Genomic DNA, 18754 nt, shown 5'->3' with positions numbered 1-18754 from the left:
TGACCTCCATGCATGTGTCGCCACACATGCCATATAGATTCTTCCCCAGACACCAGTTTCTCAGGACTCTTCAAGTGGAAACTGGCATCACAACGTATCCCTAGTTCTCACCACTCCTCTGGCCTTAATTTACATTAATTTCTTTGGTCCCAACATTTCCTCACAGAAACTGTTTCTTTCTTCACACCCATTTAGTTTTCTGTAACTTTCATTTTCTGATCTGTCTATTCCCCACCACCACCAAATGGCTCTGAGCACAATGCGACTCAACTTCTGAGGTCATCAGTTGCCTAGAACTTAGAACTAATTAAACCTAACTAACCTAAGGACAGCACACACATCCATGCCCGAGGCAGGATTCGAACCTGCGACCGTAGCGGGCGCTCGGCTCCAGACTGCAGCGCCCAGAACCGCACGGCCACTCTGGCCAGCCCCACCACCACCACCACCACCACCACCACCACCACCACCATGTACAATGCACTTAGATTTCCTTTCTTATTAACCTATGCACAATATTTTGTCAGCAGTCCAAGCATTTTGTATTACCCTATCTTCTAGTTTTAATCTCTTTAGTTTTCAAATCTCATCTGGTGCAGTCCCCGACACTCAGTCTTTCCTTCTCATCCCACCCAGCAAGTCTCCCCTGGCACGGGGTTTTGGGCAACTTTTCCAAACTGTTCCCAGTCCTTTCCCATTAACCCTCTTCCTTCCCCTTCAACCCTTCTGCCAGAAGAAGGAACCACTGACTCCAAAAACTTACAGATTTAAATACCTTTATATATGTTTTCTCCTGCCACCACTTGGTTGAGTACATTTTTCATCTATCGAATTACATTGTATTTTCAAAAAGTGATTATTTTTATTGATATGATTTTATTATCTGTTAGATTCTTCACATGACTGCATTAGTAGTCAAACATTTATGTCGCTCAATTCTTCTCTAATTTCTATGCCACATTAAGTCTGAGAGGCGGATAGTGTTTCTTTCATCCTTTTAGTGTTATATTTATAAATTCCATCATCAATAAAGTATCCTTGCTGGAGGTGGTTGTAAAACTGGCTTTTGTACATGCGCAACATCTCGGTCTCCCTTTTGATGTACAGACAATCTGCAGTACCACCCAAAGGCAACATTTCAGTAGAAAAAAAACAGCATTCAGTATCCACTGTCCATGATGCACATGTGATTCACCAAAATTGTTAATTAAGAGCATTGTTCTGATTTGGAGACAGCTGGTAAGGTTTCTAAAGTCATTTCCAACTGCAAACTGATGGACAGTGTCACTTGGAATGGCTTAAAAACTAGGGTCCCCAAAGCACTACACCCAATAGTGTCATAGTTAAACATTGTAGAAAGTAGAGTGTGTGTACTTGATGGGTACTAGATGTGGCTCTGCAAGATCTAAGAATCATAGACACTAGGTGCCATCAAGGGAGATGGGTGACCACAGATACCTTATGGTTCATCATTGTATTCAGGATGGTGAGCACCCCTAACCATATGGGAACAACTCTTTATGATGTGTCAGATGTTCAGGTATCTTGTCTAATCCAGAGTAATCAGTGTTCAATAGATACTTTTATGTGTTTCTGTTGGCAGTACCGACATTTTTGCTGAAAATAAGTATTGTCCGGTAAGTACGTCTCAAAATTTTATGGGTACTTAGTTTGATTGTTCATGGTAAATTGTGCAAAACACATCTATCTTGTTTCTGGCATGGTTCTATGAAAGCAATGAGTGGGTTAAACTGCACTTATCATGTTTTATTTTCAATTTTATTGTACTTCTCTATGCTTTAACTTATTAATTTTTTAAGTAACATTAAAAGTTTAAAAGTAAGCACAAATCCAAATTTGGCATATTTTCTAAAGAACTCTCTCTCTCTCTCTCTCTCTCTCTCTCTCTCTCTCTCTCTCTCTCTCTCTCTTTCATAATGAATATCGGACAACTGGTGACATATCTACTTTTCTACACCATAATCCATCATATTTTATGTGGACAAGTGTATATTCTGTGCCACTTCTCTCATTCCCCCCTCCCCCCCCCCCCACTCCCTCCTCTCCACTTTTCCCTGTTTCCAAATCATCAAATCATCTTGTCACACATCAAAACTGTATATGGGGAAAGCAACAGTTTTTTAACCTCTGTATAAGCTCAGATACCTCTGATCATGTGCATTTTGTGAGATATGTGTAGAAGGAGGTGGTATGTTGAGTGACCCTCCTTGATGCACAACAACTCTCTAGTAACCCATAGGTGTTGACATCTCAGTGATGCTGTCACTTTTGGCAAACATTGTTACAAAACGCGCAGCTCTCTCATGTATGAAATAAATAACTCTCACAACTGTCAACTATATGACAGTAATTTTTTTTTTTTTGGTATTTCATTAGCATTGATGTGACTAGTAAAATATTTCATCTGTGCATATATTTTTTTTTCTAACCTGCAACTTTTCCCAGCTGTAATTTTTCTTAATATGACAAATGTTATAGTCCTTCTCTATGAAGTTGATTATCTTTAAAGTTCTACTCCCCACAGCATGCTGCTGACCACAGGAGGCCAGGTGTATGCCTCACCGCCACAGCCAGATTACGGATCTCCAGCACCTCCCACTGAACATAGACCAATAGAACCAGCTAGAACTAACAATCGAGCTGCCACTTGGGACCACACCAAAACAATCAGCACCAGTACACTTGCTTCTCAACAGCCATGGCTTATGTCCATGTCCAACACTTCGGCAGCTGCTGCAAATAAGGTATGTAGTTGTTGAAGTACATTTTAGAAGTGGTCTTTAAATGGAGAGCTTTATTAGTTTATATTTGTGTTTAAATATGTTCAACAGTCACAGCATTTTTGTTTGCTTAAAAAAAAAAAAAAAAAAAAGATAAATCTGTCCTCCCAAAATCTTTAAAGATAGGTACAGGATAGGCTCTTGCCATTTTTGTGGTTGCAGAATGACTGACATGTAATACAGGTATGATTTAGCATTTTGATGCTTGGTGAAAGAAAATTAGGCAGACTGTGCCCAGAGTTGAGAAGAAAGTTTTAAAATCTCTGTTGGACAGTCCCTTTTCGAGCTTGGATTTCCTTTGCTTTAACTGTTTCATTCTTTTAATGCCTGCACACCGTCAAGTTTTGTCAGTTGGATCAGTTTTCTTTAATTACCGATGTGAAAGACTTTTTTTTTTTTTTTTTCATTGTCAGTTACTTTTCTTCATGTTATATTCTCATAACAACTCCCAATTTCATCATTAAAATTAATAATGATGCTTTTTCCTCAAATTTTGTGTGTCCATAATTGAATGTTTTACACTTATTCTTGTCAACCCAACTGACTTCTCTCTTGCAGTCCTGATTGACTTTTAACAGCTTGCTGCATCTCTTGCTATACTTGTCCATTCCATTGTGAGCCATTGTTGTACTTGTATGTGATGTTTGTACCGAGTTTGTTCTTAGATTTGTACTTCACTTTAGTTTCACCCTTTGTGATACATACTATTACAGTTCTTTTCACTCAGTACCATACAATTCCAGCTCATCTAGTTTATCTTTAAAGCTGTTTCTGTGTGTTACTATTCTTGATCAGTATAACTTACTATTCTGGATCAGTTTTTCTTTGTCCAGTATTGTCCATTTATTTTTCTCCTTTTTTTATCATTATAACCTAGGTCTAATTTTGTCATAGTTTTTTTTTAAGTACTGCTTTATTTTGGGTAATCACTATAAGTTTTCTTTCTATTCTTCTTCTTCTTCTTCTTCTTCTTCTTCTTTTTTTCCCATGTGTCTCAAAGTATGATACTTATACTCCTCATTCCATTATTTATTTTAATTTTGTGTTTGACTCCAAATTCACTTACAGAACATAAAAGTTGTTTATTATTTTTGGCACAATGCTTCATTCCTTTCTGCTACACATTTTATATACATGGATATAAAATTTACTTCTCTCTTTTTCGTTACGAACACGGTATTTGCTATTCACTATATATCAGTTAATTAAAATTTCATTCTCATATTTGTTATTGTGTTCTTAATATTTTACAGATTTCTCTTCATCTTTTTTTTTACTCCACCCACTGAAGACTTTCTGTTTCGTGTTAAGTGACAGTATTTCTGTGATCTCTTGTCTCTCTGCAATCAGTGAATGCTCTTTACCTTGACTCCTTTTAGAGATACTTGCAGTTGCATCACTCATTTCAGTCTCAAACAGTTCTGCTATGTATTCACTACATAAAATTTGTTATTGCATATTGTCTTTGAAATTGCCTCTGTTGATATCAAAATCACTAATTTGTTTGGAAACAATCCTTTCTTCTGGAGCTCAAAACAAAACAAAAATATATTCTGTAAACAAACTTATACGAGCCGTGTTTATCATTACTCAGTTAGCTTTCTATTCTGGAAACAGGACTTTGTGTTGTTTGGATGAAACTGAGGCTATGGTTCATTGACAGGTGGAATAAAATGCTCAGTACTACATGGGAGGGGGTGACAGAAAGGACAGAGAAGTAGGAGGAAGAGAAAATAGATTTTGTAATCTGCCTCTGTAGCTCTGGCTGCAGCATCTTCAATGCATCTTTCTCTAACAGTGGAAAATCCAGGATGGAATAATCTCAATATTATCAAAAGAATAGATTGCTACTCACTATAAAGTGGAGATGTTGAATCGCTGACAGGCATAACAAAAAGACTACTAAACGCATAAGCTTTCATATATAAAGCCTTCTTCTGAAATAGACAACATACACAGTCACATTCACACAAACACAGCTTTCACACGCATGACCACTGTCTCTGGCTGCCGAGGCCAGACTGCGAGTAAATGTGTGTTATGGGAGAAGTAATGTGGGTGGTGGGGGTAAGGCAGATGCTGGGAGGGCGGGGGTAGCAGGATAGGGGCAGAGGACAGTAAAGTGATGCCTGTGGGAGCATATAGGGATGAGGTGGGGAGAGATTGGGACCGTGAGGTGCAGATGGGCATTTCGATAGTTTGGGGGGGGGGGGGGGGGGGGGAGCAATAAAAGGAAAGAAGTAAAGAGACTTTGGGTGCATTGGAATAGAAGGCTGTGTAGTGTTGGCATTGGAAGAGGATAATTGAGTGAAGGATAGTGTTTAACGAAAGTTGAGGCCAGGAGGGTTATGGGAACATAGGGTGTATTGTAGGGAGTGTTTCCACATATGCAGCTGGTGTTGGTAGGAAAGATCCAGATGGCGGAAGCTGTGAAGCAGTTATTAAAATGAAGAACTGTGTATTAGGCAGTGTGCTCAGCAACTGGGTGGTCCAGCTGTTTATTGGCACACTTTGTCTGTGGCCATTCATGTGGACAGACAGTCGTTGGTTGTCATGACCTCGTAGAACGAAGTATAGTGGTTGCAGCATAGCTTTTAGATCACATGACTGGTTTCGCAAGTAGCCCTGCCTGTGACTGGATAGGTGATGCTTGTGACCGGTCTGAAGGAGGAAGTGGTGGTGGGAGGATATATGAGACAGGTCTTACATTTAGATCTGTTACAGGGATACGAGGCAAGGGTTTGGGAGCAGGGGTTGTGTATGTCTGTACAAGGATATACTGTTGGCTCTGTGGGTGGCAGAATACCACTGTGGAAGGGGTGGGGCAGATAGTGTGTAGAACTTTCTTCATTTCAGGGTACCACAAGAGGTAATTGAAACCCTGGCGGGGAATGTGATTCAGTTACTCCAGCCCTGGGTGGTACTGAGTCACGAGAGGAATTCTATCCTGTGGCCAGACATTGGAAGGTGGTGGGTGACTGGAGAGATAAGGCACAGGAGATCTGTTCTGTACAAGGTTGAGAGGGTAATTATGATCTGTGAAGAACTCAGTGAGACCCTTGGTATATTTCGAGAAGGGCTGCAACTCACTACAGATGTGACGGCCATGGATGGCTCTTCCCACCTGATTTACATTCGTTGATTTCCACTTTGTGATCTGGATAGAGGATGAGTACACCCCATCCATATTCATCCAGAACCTGGCAACTTTTCCCCCCATTTTCTTCACTTGGTCCTCAACCTGACAAGCTACCTTGCTTGATATTGACCTCCACCTCAGAGATGGCAACATCAGTACCACTGTGCATATCGAACAGACAAACCACCAACAGTACCTCCACTTAGACAGGTGCCACGCATTGCATACCAACTGTCCGTTATGTCCCTCCCGTACAGCCTAACCACTCTCGCCTGTCTCATCTGTAGTCGTGAACAATCTCTCTCTAAATGTACCAAGGGTCACACTGAGGGTTTCATAGACCGTAATTACCCTCCCAACCTTGTACAAAAACAGATCTTCTGTACCTCATCTCTCCAGCCATCCCCCACCTCCCAAAGCCCCAGCATCCAGCCACAGAGGAGCATTCCCCTCGTGACTCAGTACCACCCAGGACTGGAGCAACTGAGTCACATTCTCCACCAGGGTTTTCAATTACCTCTTGTCATGCTCTGAATTGAGTAATGTCCTACATGCTATCCTTCCCACCCCTCCCACAGTGGCATTCCACTGCCCATCAAACCTATATGGTATCCTCGTCCATCCCTAACCAACCCCTGTTCCCAAACCCTTGGCTCATGGCTAATGTCCCTGTAATAGATGCAAGACCTGTCCCATACATCCTCCCACATCACCTCCTCCTCAAGACCGGTCACAAACATCACCTATCCAGTCACAGGCAGGGCTACTTGCAAAACCAGTCATGTGATCTAAAAACTATGGTGCAACCACTGTGCTTTGTTCTACGAGGTCATGACAACCAACGAACTGTCTGTCCACATGAATTGCCATTGACAAAGTGTGCCAGGAAACAGCTGGACCACCCAGTTGCTGAGCACACTGCCCAATGCAAAGTTATTCATTTTAATAACTGCTTCACAGCTTCTACCATCTGGGTCTTTCCTACCAACATCAGCTGCATATGTGGAAACTCTCCCTGCAATTTACCCTACATTCCCAAAACCCTCCTGGCCTCAACCTTCGTTAGACAATGTCCTCACTCAATTATCCTCTTCCCTGTTCCCACGCCAGCACTACACTGCCTTCTATTCCAATGCACCCACAGTCTTTTTAGTTCTCTCCATTTATGCTCCCCCCACCATCCAACCTCCTGGCTGCACCTAGCTGCCCCAACCTCTCTCCACCTTGTCTTTGTATGCTCCCACAGGCATCACTTTACTGTCCCCCACCCCTACCGTGCTATCCCTCCCCCTCCCAGCATCCGCCTTACCCCTAGCACCCACATTACTCCCGTGTGTGTGTGTTTGTGTGTGTGTGTGTGTGTGTGTTTCAAACAATCTACTGAGTGAAAGATTACGTACGTTATAGCCTTCGTCGTGCCTGTCTACGACAGGCACCCCAGCATACATTGAGTAGCAATTCATCTTTCTCTGGTTTTCATACAACTCTTCAGTTTTGTTAGTCATAAGTAAAGTATACCAGCAGCAAGACACAAACAATACCTTCACTGTGTGATTGCAATATTAATATTACTGATGACAGCAACATGGAGTTACTAAACCAAAGAAGATGTAGTAAATATTTTAGAATTTAAATCAAGAATAACTGCTAACATGATTAATTGGGAAGTATATACCCCAGAGACAATAGTCACAGTTGTTTGCCAGATATGTTCCTTTCAGTATATTGTAATGAAATAGCTCCGATATTTTTTTCAGTCATATTCAACCATTCACTTGACAAATAAACCGCAATTAAAGAGTGGAAACTTCTGTAGCTCACATCATTAAACGAGAAAGAAAATATAATTAAAACCACTGAATTATAGAGCCATGTCATTAACGTTGATTTGTAGTAGATTTTGGAACGTATACTGTGTTCCATTATTATGAAATACCTCAAAGAAAAGATGTATTGACACACAACCAGAACAGGTCCAGAGAATATCATTGTTATGAAACACAACATGCTTTTTATTCACATGGTGTAATGAATGCTATGAAGGGGTCTCAGGTTGATTCCATATGTTTAGATTTCCAGACGGCTTTTGATACCATTCCTTAAAAACAACTCCTAAGCAGATTTCATACCTATGGAATATTGTGTCCACTGTGAGACTGGATTGATGTTTCCCTGTCAGAAAGATGACAGTTCATAGTAACCGACAGGAAGTTATCTTGTAAAACCAAATTTATATTTGGGATTCCTTGAGGAAGTATTATAGGTCCTCTGTTGTTCTTAATCTATATAAACAATTTAGAAGAAAATCTGATCAGTTCTCTTGGATTGTTTACAGATTTTGCTCCTGTTGTAGCAAAGTCATCAGAATGAATTACAGAATGATTTAGATAATATATCTGCATGGTGTGAAAAATCACATTTAACTGTGCACATAAGTACTAAAAAATATTCCATTACATTTTGATTATACGATAAATCAACAAATATAAAAGGTAGTTGATTCAACTAAGTACCTGGGGATTACTCTCACGAACATCTTACATTGGAACCATCGCATATAAAATGTGGGGGAAGCGGAACCAATGGCTGTATTTTATTGTCAGAACATTTTGAAGATGTACAGATCACCTAAAGAGACTGACTACATGGAGCTTGTCCGATCTCTTCTGGAGTATTTTTGCATGGTATAGGATCCTTGCCACCGGAGTATTTTTGCATGGTATAGGATCCTTGTCGTGTAAGACTCATGGAGGAAACCAAAAAAGTTCAAAGAAGGGCAGCTCAATTTGTATTGTTATGAAATAGAAGAGAATGTCATGGAAATGATAAGCAGGTTGAGTGGGCAGTGTGAATTGCTTTGAGATAGTGTTTTAATCTAACCTGATGGGGATTGCAAATACTCCAGAATAGGTCACACAATTGTTCTGTAAGTGGACTCTTTTAAAGATGAACTAGACTTCTTTAGAAGCCTCCCAGTAAATCAAAGTAGACCCATCGCCTTCCCTAAACCGGCCTAATAAGTTTTCTCCATTTCAGGTTGCTTTGTTACATTGCGCCTAGATATTTAATCGCCTTGTGCAGTCGATCCATCTTTGTTGATGTAGCAGTCTACAAGGTTGTCATCTGCCATCTGATAATGCAGCTGTATTTGCCATCAGTGTCCATTCGTACCAACTATGCAAGTTATTACTTAAAAATAAAACATTCCATCTGAAACACTTTCCAGTCGCGGTACTATCACCTGTGAATTAACCAAAAATTGATCACCACCAGAATGTCAGCAATTGAAATACTGCCCTGCATCAAAACTGTTGCACCAGTACTCATGAAATATGTATTACATCTTGTCTAGTTACAGCATCTTGTTTAATTCTCATCACCTCAGTGCCCAGTAAATTCCATACAGATCGTTTTTGTATTGAGATATCCTCAGACTTCTGCCAAGACCTTTTCTCTTTTGATGAAAGTGAAGTAACCAAAGTGATTTATTTGTTGCAGATAAGCTGCAACTATGGGACATCCATTTTCGGAGTCTTTCCTCATGGCTTCCTCGATTTCTGACTTCAACTTTCATGTTACCAAAAGATTTCTGATTGTTAATGTGTATAATATAAATGACATGGCTCTTTTGATACTAGTTACAATTGCTACCAACTACCAACAGAATCTCTGTTTTACTATGAAGACAGTATTCCACTTATTTATACACTATTTGAAATTCCTAGCTGAAGGTGACAGTTTCCACAAATGACTATTTTGCTTGTGGCCTTGTAGCATATGAACATTTTACCATGTGTCCTGATACACTGTTATCCAGGCAAATGACTTCTCAGAGCATGAACTACACCATGGACGCAAGCCATGACAGCAATATTGTACTGTGAGAGACATTCGCATGAACTTTTGTGGAACATGCGGTAGTAATTGTAGGAACCATGACAGCATGACATTGTTACAGTCCACTTGCATTCCTTCATGTTTGATGTCACCCTACAGTGGTTTGAGGAACATGATAGTGAACTCACGTTGATGTCTTGGCCACCAAATTCACCTGATCTGAACTCAGTTGAACACATGTGGGATGCTGTTGGATGCCAAGTATGCACCCACAGTCCACTAAATAACTGTTTGTCCAGATGCAAATTACAAAATGTTTCAAGCAAATGTTCTTTAACCATCAGGGGGAATCAATCAGCAAGACTGCTTTCATTGTAGCTTTGTTTTTTACAAAGATATGAACAGCGGTATGACTTTTTTCAAATGGCACCCTGTATTTTTTATTTGGTAATTCATTTCCTCCCCTAAAGACCTATTCAAAAATGTATCACAGTGTACCATACACAATGTTATTAATTACATAACACAACATTGACGTTGACACTTCCAGCGCTTAGTGCAGGTACTCGGGGTAATGGAACACATCCACATGCTGACGTTTAGAAAGGACAAACATAAACATAAGTAGAATGCACACCCATCATTCCATCAACCATCGTTAGTTGACAAGTTGCATGAGTAGAACGTACACCAACGAAGAGAAGGTAGAAATGCTACTCACCTATGGGGAATGGAAGTTAGCAGAAGAGTAATTGCAATACTGTTTTCTTATGTACGGGTACATTTATCCAGAATCACCACTTTGAGCACCTTTGAATGTTCTACTCCCGGGCAATGGTACAGGAGAGTCAAAGTCAATTTTGTGTTATGTTTTTACTTGGTTTTCATTTGTTTTCTGACTACACCAGCAAGTGGATGAGTTTGTGATCCCGGGCTCAAAGTCAGTGTTGTGTTATGTAATTAATAACATTGTGTTTCAGTGAATGGTACACTGTGATACATTTTTAAATAGGTCTTTAGGAGAGGAAATGGATTACCGAATAAAAAAGTGCAGGGTGCCATTTAAAAAGTCATACCACTGTTCATATCTTTGTAAAAAAACAAACTACAATGAAGGCAATCATGCTGATTGATATCCCCCTGATGGCTAAAGAACATTTGCTTGAAACATTCTGTAATTTGCATCTGGACAAATAGTTATTTAGGGTCTGCAAGATAAATGGGGCACCCTGTGTATACCCTGTAATAGTACTTGTCAGATCCATGCAATGCTGAACTGCTGCTGTATCATGTTCCAAGGGTGGACCAAAATGCTACTAATCAGATGATCATAATATTTTACTTCATCATTGTATATTATTTTCTAATATCAACATAGTTTCCTCAGGAAAGCAACACTGAATTGGCCTTAGTATGTGTTTGAAATTCAGCATTTTTTTTTTTTTTTTTTTTTTTTTTTTTTTTTTTTTTTAAGTATGAACTACAAGAAAATTTTATGAACATTCCTATGCAGCTAGTGTATGTAGTGTTTGGAAAAGGTGTTTTTAAGTCTATCACTTAGGAAAATACTGAAACCAAGCAGTGCTGTACCCCAGAAAAATGCGGACACACAACTCTGAATCTTGCATTGTAGGAACAGGTTGATTCGTATTATGTATTCATCGTAACCTGTTTCCAAAATACAACTCAATTTTTGTTTTAAATGTGCATATTTGTGAGGCTCTGCTGCCGGTTTTTAATAGTACATTACCTCTAATTGAAATGAGATTGGCACAGAAACTATTAAAAGGGAGGGTGGTTGACCAGACGTAATGGCACTGGCCTAAAACTTGGCCATTTTATTAAAGCCAAATAAATGATTCACGATTCTGAAGATAGAAAATGCTCTTATACGGACAATAAATTATTATTTGAAGGATCTCAAACTTAGAGCATATAACATCTTTCAAGAGGATACATAATCATCTGAAATTTTGATAGTTTAAGAGAAAGGATACCACTGACCAAATAGCAGAAACATTGAGTCATTGATTCAGCAGATGGACTAGGGGGAGTGACTAGTGGGAGAAAGAGACAAAGTTGGAAAGGGGGCTTGGTGACGGGTAGCTAGTGGCCTGGAGGGAGGCAAGACATATGCTGCCTAGGAATGTTTTTGGATGAAGAGGTGGCAGGTTCACAGTTTAGCCATGTGATACATGGATATTGGAACTAGTGAGGTGCGGCACACGATGAAGATGAGGTGGACGCATGCATTGCGAGGTCTTGACAGGACAAGGGAGGGAGGGAGGAAACTGTTTGGGTAAACGGTGTGTGGATAGTACTAGAGATTGAGGCCAAGAGGATTATGAAACAAGGGATGTATTGCGAGGCTAACTTCCATCTGCCGAATTCAGAAAAGCTGGTACTGGAGGGAAGGATCCAAGTGACATGGTTTGTGAAGCAGCCGTTGAACCCTAGCATGTTGGGCTAGGAGAGGAAATGGATTACCGAATAAAAAAGTGCAGGGTGCCATTTAAAAAGTCATACCACTGTTCATATCTTTGTAAAAAAACAAACTACAATGAAGGCAATCATGCTGATTGATATCCCCCTGATGGCTAAAGAACATTTGCTTGAAACATTCTGTAATTTGCATCTGGACAAATAGTTATTTAGGGTCTGCAAGATAAATGGGGCACCCTGTGTATACCCTGTAATAGTACTTGTCAGATCCATGCAATGCTGAACTGCTGCTGTATCATGTTCCAAGGGTGGACCAAAATGCTACTAATCAGATGATCATAATATTTTACTTCATCATTGTATATTATTTTCTAATATCAACATAGTTTCCTCAGGAAAGCAACACTGAATTGGCCTTAGTATGTGTTTGAAATTCAGCATTTTTTTTTTTTTTTTTTTTTTTTTTTTTTTTTTTTAAGTATGAACTACAAGAAAATTTTATGAACATTCCTATGCAGCTAGTGTATGTAGTGTTTGGAAAAGGTGTTTTTAAGTCTATCACTTAGGAAAATACTGAAACCAAGCAGTGCTGTACCCCAGAAAAATGCGGACACACAACTCTGAATCTTGCATTGTAGGAACAGGTTGATTCGTATTATGTATTCATCGTAACCTGTTTCCAAAATACAACTCAATTTTTGTTTTAAATGTGCATATTTGTGAGGCTCTGCTGCCGGTTTTTAATAGTACATTACCTCTAATTGAAATGAGATTGGCACAGAAACTATTAAAAGGGAGGGTGGTTGACCAGACGTAATGGCACTGGCCTAAAACTTGGCCATTTTATTAAAGCCAAATAAATGATTCACGATTCTGAAGATAGAAAATGCTCTTATACGGACAATAAATTATTATTTGAAGGATCTCAAACTTAGAGCATATAACATCTTTCAAGAGGATACATAATCATCTGAAATTTTGATAGTTTAAGAGAAAGGATACCACTGACCAAATAGCAGAAACATTGAGTCATTGATTCAGCAGATGGACTAGGGGGAGTGACTAGTGGGAGAAAGAGACAAAGTTGGAAAGGGGGCTTGGTGACGGGTAGCTAGTGGCCTGGAGGGAGGCAAGACATATGCTGCCTAGGAATGTTTTTGGATGAAGAGGTGGCAGGTTCACAGTTTAGCCATGTGATACATGGATATTGGAACTAGTGAGGTGCGGCACACGATGAAGATGAGGTGGACGCATGCATTGCGAGGTCTTGACAGGACAAGGGAGGGAGGGAGGAAACTGTTTGGGTAAACGGTGTGTGGATAGTACTAGAGATTGAGGCCAAGAGGATTATGAAACAAGGGATGTATTGCGAGGCTAACTTCCATCTACCGAATTCAGAAAAGCTGGTACTGGAGGGAAGGATCCAAGTGACATGGTTTGTGAAGCAGCCGTTGAACCCTAGCATGTTGGGCTCAGTAATGTGTTGTGCCATTTGGTGGTCACCTTTCTTCTTGGTCACAGTTTGCCTATGGCCATTCATTCTGCTGGAACACAGCAGTTGTGCAGTGATTGGAAAAGAATTGGCATATGACATGGCTTCTTTCATAGATAGCCCTGCCTCTGTTGGAATAAAATAAGCAGGAAGTGCTGTGCAACTCTGCTGAAATCACTGCACAGCTATTTATGTCAACAGGCTAACCATCCAGCTGACCACCAGAATGAATGACCACTGCCAAACTGTGGCCAAGAACAAAGTTGACCGCCCAGTGGCACAACATGTAACTGAGCCCAACATATTTGACTTCAGTGATAGCTGCACAACCCATGCTACCTGGGTGCTTCCCTCCAACACCAGCTTTTCAGAGCTATGTAGATGGCAGTCATCCTTGAATACATCCTTTGCTCCCACAATCCTCCTGGTCCCAATCTCTGCTAACTCTCTTTCCTCACTCACTCTATCCAACTGTTTCCTCTTACTCTGTCCTGTCACTTTTCCCAATCCACACCTCCATGTTACCTTCATCATTCAGTGCACCTCACCAACTTCGGTATCCAGGGATGACATACGTAGTGCTTGCAACAGCCACCCCTCCCTTCCGGATTCCTAGCTTGCACACCTGCTGCCTTCCTCTGAGCCACTAGCTACCATCCTCAACACCACTTCCTGCTTCCCACCTCTTTCTCCCTCTAGTTAGCCCACCCTAGTCCACCTGTCAAACTGCCGGCACTTGGTTTTGTGATGGCGGTGCAGAAGTGAGGCAGTGTTAGCAAGCTTGCGAATCCCTGCGACCCATGTTTGTTGTGCCAGTGCACTGCTGCTGCCAGTTGAATCTAGTGTTGCCAGATAGAGATAGGTTCCCCTCGGCATAGAATATATGGCCATTTTTAAGACTGATGACAATTTTAAATCAAACACTGAACTTTTTTTATAATAATTTCGAGTATAAGATACATCGGAATTTTGGAGGCAATTTTTCAAAGGAAAAAAGTGTGTCTTACAGTCCATAAAATATATTAACATAAAAATGTGATTACTGTTTTGCCACTACCCTTCCAGGGTTCTAGATTTGCAAAGAAAATGAAAGTGTATTTATAAACTAGGTGATAGACCAAATGCATGCCTTTCAACAAAATGTCTTAAATCATATAGGTATGTAGAAACACAAAAGTAAGAATTACAATGTCACACACTTTGTAAATGTGGCAAGTAAAATTTATGTGTATGCTGGAGATTTTAAATTACTTCTGCAGCATGACTGATTGTAACTCTTTGAGATGATATCTGCTGTAATGTGTATGACAAAGTAACTTGTAGTTTGGCAGAGCATTCATGGAACTATCCTGATGAAAAAGACCTGAAGGTGTTTTCACTAAAGCTGCGACACACATTCCATAAAAGTGTTCAGCTGGGTACATTCTCTTAAGGTCTCAGAGTATTGACAGTTGATAATGATGCATAGCAGAAAATTGTCATCTTGATGAAAAAGCCATTAATCATCAGGTGTTGAATGCTCGCAGCCCCCGGTATAAGAGTAGGCTAAGGTATGCAGTTTGTGTCTATTTTTACATCTTTTCACAGACTGCAAAGTGTATCATTAATGTTCATTTGGGACTCGGCAATAAAAAAGTGATAGCCTTGCCTGTTACAGCAGGAATCCTCATTTTATGGTGCAGTTAGCATTCGGGGAGGTGTAGCACCTGCTCAGTTCACAGCCATGATCTACATCATGGTGTGGGTCTGGAGATGGTCTGAAGTAGACCAAAACTAGTGACCTTACATAAAAAATTTAAAAAAAGTTTTTTGCAGTTGTGACTGTTCATATTCAATTTTAAATAATAAATAAACCACTGTACTCCATAGAGACATGTTTGATTTTGATCACCACGACTGGTTTTCGGCCACTGAGGCAATTCTCCAGTGGTTACAAGACTGTGTTCAAGGAGACAGACCGACAGACTGACTGACTGTCTGTTTATGTACTCCTACGGCGCTACACTCATAACCACCAGAAAATGCGCTTGGTGGCTGAAACCAGTCAGTGTGCTTGAAAATAAAAGCATAGCTGGTGCTGTTATTTGATTCCAAGTAATTACTTCATTTGAAGAACCTACACCATGTGAATTGCGTGCTGGACAAGAAAAAGAAATTAACATAAGCTACTGTTTAGCTTCTATGAATTCTGAATCAGTCAACACCATTTGAAATATTTTCTTTGGGAAGCAACAGAATTGTGGAGAAATTGTTAATTGCTCAGATGCTCAGTGTACAATATTCCCAGTTGTTTCCTATTTTAATCTTTCCACAGTGTTAAGTAATCCTCTTCAAGGCAGATATTTTATTTCATTTTGCAGGACCATTATAACTAAAGAGTATAGATATTACTAAAAAATGTAGTTTGTGACTGCAGTCAGCTCAAGCTTGGGAACAGAAGTTTGAAAGAGAGTTGCTGTCTACAGGCAGTAAAATTTGTGGTAGAATTTTAGTGTGTTTCCACTAATTATCAAGTAGGTGTTTGTAGACTTTCATGATGAGTCTTGTATTCCTTCACTAGACATCCTCGAAAAAAGTTGTATCTTTGATTGATGTAATACACAGTATAAAGCATTTGATTAAAAAAATAATGTATTACACAGTAACCATTATTATATACGTGTAAAGGTTTCTAAAATGTAGTAGTCCGGTATGGTTCCTCTGAAAGGGCACGACCGACTTCCTTCCCTGTCCTTCCCTAATCGGATGGGACCGATGACCTCACTGTTTGGTCTCTTCCCAGAAACAACCCAACCCAGTGTAGTAGTCCTTGAAGTCATTATAAAATTGTGATTATTGATTGAAATTGACATGTTGGTTTCTACGCATTTCATCACTTTATAAGTGTTGTGATTATTTATTGAAATTGGCAGATTGGTTTTTACACATTTCATCACTTTATAAGTGCTTATTAAATTGCTCCAATCTACTTTGTTTATGAACATACCTCTGAAACTGCAGTTACGAATTGTAAATACCACCATGTCCTTACATAATGTAAACAAGAGACTCTTAATGTGGAATTTTGGTGTGGAATGAATTATAGAAAGTGGTAAAAGCGAGATGACGCAGGGTTGTGGTAGCAGCTTGCAGCATTTAAAAACAAATTATTAGCTTTTGAAACTTAAGTATTTTTTGTTTGTAACCAAGATACAATATAACACTCCTTAATTTTTAAATGAGATAGTGTAGAGTGCTGAAAAAAACTTTTAAAATCGTATGTTATTGATTCTGAGCATCAAAACTGCAAAAGAGAAAATCATTAAACAAAATTTGCATAATAAATCAGTAAAAAAGTCATTGTACTGCAACATACTTGTAAAAACATAACTAGAACTGAAGTTAAAATCTTCTGGATTGTTAGGTGGCGTCATATTTCTTCAAATAATGGAAGTTCCAGCTGCTCTGCTGGGATCTTCTTCAGGGTCTAGTGGCGACCAGTGTAAATTAGTCAGAGATACAAAATAATTGGTGTAATATATCTGTTGTAGGCTATTAATACCTAGAACAACAGTAAACTCATTTTCAAAGTTTTGTAAATAATTTTTATACATGATTAAACAACCATTAAATTTGCAACTGCAGACAATGCTTAATGACTTTGGCAGTACAAACCTTTAATATGAGCAATTAACGAAGACAGTTTTACAATAAACTGAACACACCGGCATCAACAAGAGAAGTGCAATATCAAGTTGGAATCCTACAAGCTTATTCTGAAAAAGTTGTTTTAGTGGTGTGCATGTAAGAAGGCAGGTAGTGGGACAACGTGCAGTGGCAATGAGCAGTGTATCATGTGACACTCCAGCTTTTAACATCATTCCACCACATATGCCAGTAGACTTCAAGAAGACTTTAAGAAGAATATAATAATTCCAAACCCAAAGAAAGCAGGTGTTGACAGATGTGAAAATTACCGAACTATCAGTTTAATAAGTCACGACTGCAAAATACTAACCCGAATTCTTTACAGACGAATGGAAAAACTAGTAGAAGCCGACCTCGGGGAAGATCAGTTTGGATTCCGTAGAAATGTTGGAACACGTGAGGCAATACTGACCCTACGACTTATCTTAGAAGCTAGATTAAGGAAAGGCAAACCTACGTTTCTAGCATTTGTAGACTTAGAGAAAGCTTTTGACAATGTTGACTGGAATACTCTCTTTCAAATTCTGAAGGTGGCAGGGGTAAAATACAGGGAGCGAAAAGTTATTTACAATTTGTACAGAAACGAGATGGCATTTGTAAGAGTCGACGGACATTAAAGGGAAGCAGTGGTTGGGAAGGGAGTAAGACAGGGTTGTGGCCTCTCCCCGATGTTATTCAATCTGTATATTGAGCAAGCAGTGAAGGAAACAAAAGAAAAATTCGGAGTAGGTATTAAAATCCACGGAGAAGAAATAAAAACTTTGAGGTTTACTGATGACATTGTAATTCTTTCAGAGACAGCAAAGGACTTGGAAGAGCAGTTGAATGGAATGGATAGTGTCTTGAAAGGAGGATATAAGATGAACATCAACAAAAGCAAAACGAGGATAATTGAATGTAGGTGAATTAAGTCAGGTGATGCTGAGGGAATTAGATTAGGAAATAAAACACTTAAAGTAGTAAAGGAGTTTTGCTATTTGGGGAGCAAAATAACTGATGATGGTCGAAGTAGGGAGGATATAAAATGTAGACTGGCAATGGCAAGGAAAGCATTTCTGAAGAAGAGAAATTTGTTAACATTGAGTATAGATTTAAGTGTCAGGAAGTCGTTTCTGAAAGTATTTGTATGGAGTGTGGAAGTGAAACATGGACGATAAATATTTTGGACAAGAAGAGAATAGAAGCTTTCGAAATGTGGTGCTACAGAAGAATGCTGAAGATTAGATGGGTAGATCACATAACTAATGAGGAGGTATTGAATAGAATTGGGGAGAAGAGAAGTTTGTGGCACAACTTGACTAGAAGAAGGGATTGTTTGGTAGGATGTTCTGAGGCATCAAGGGATCACCAGTTTTG

General features: G+C 39.5%; 1 protein-coding gene across 1 annotated transcript in view; it reads left to right on the top strand.

Moving 5' to 3' along the window:
- The window catches only part of LOC126187451 (roquin-1), a 279093-nt gene that overhangs the window by 122065 nt on the left and 138274 nt on the right, over positions 1 to 18754 (top strand). Inside the window, exon 10 of the mRNA XM_049928539.1 lies at positions 2546 to 2765. Within this exon, the coding sequence (XP_049784496.1) occupies positions 2546 to 2765 (220 nt within the window). The remainder of the gene's footprint in view (positions 1 to 2545; positions 2766 to 18754) is intronic.

Source organism: Schistocerca cancellata, chromosome 5 (genome assembly GCF_023864275.1).
Source record: "Schistocerca cancellata isolate TAMUIC-IGC-003103 chromosome 5, iqSchCanc2.1, whole genome shotgun sequence".
Lineage (NCBI taxonomy): Eukaryota > Metazoa > Arthropoda > Insecta > Orthoptera > Acrididae > Schistocerca > Schistocerca cancellata.
The sequence above is the reverse complement of the archived record's forward strand: the minus strand, read 5'-3'. Positions and strand labels throughout refer to the sequence as shown.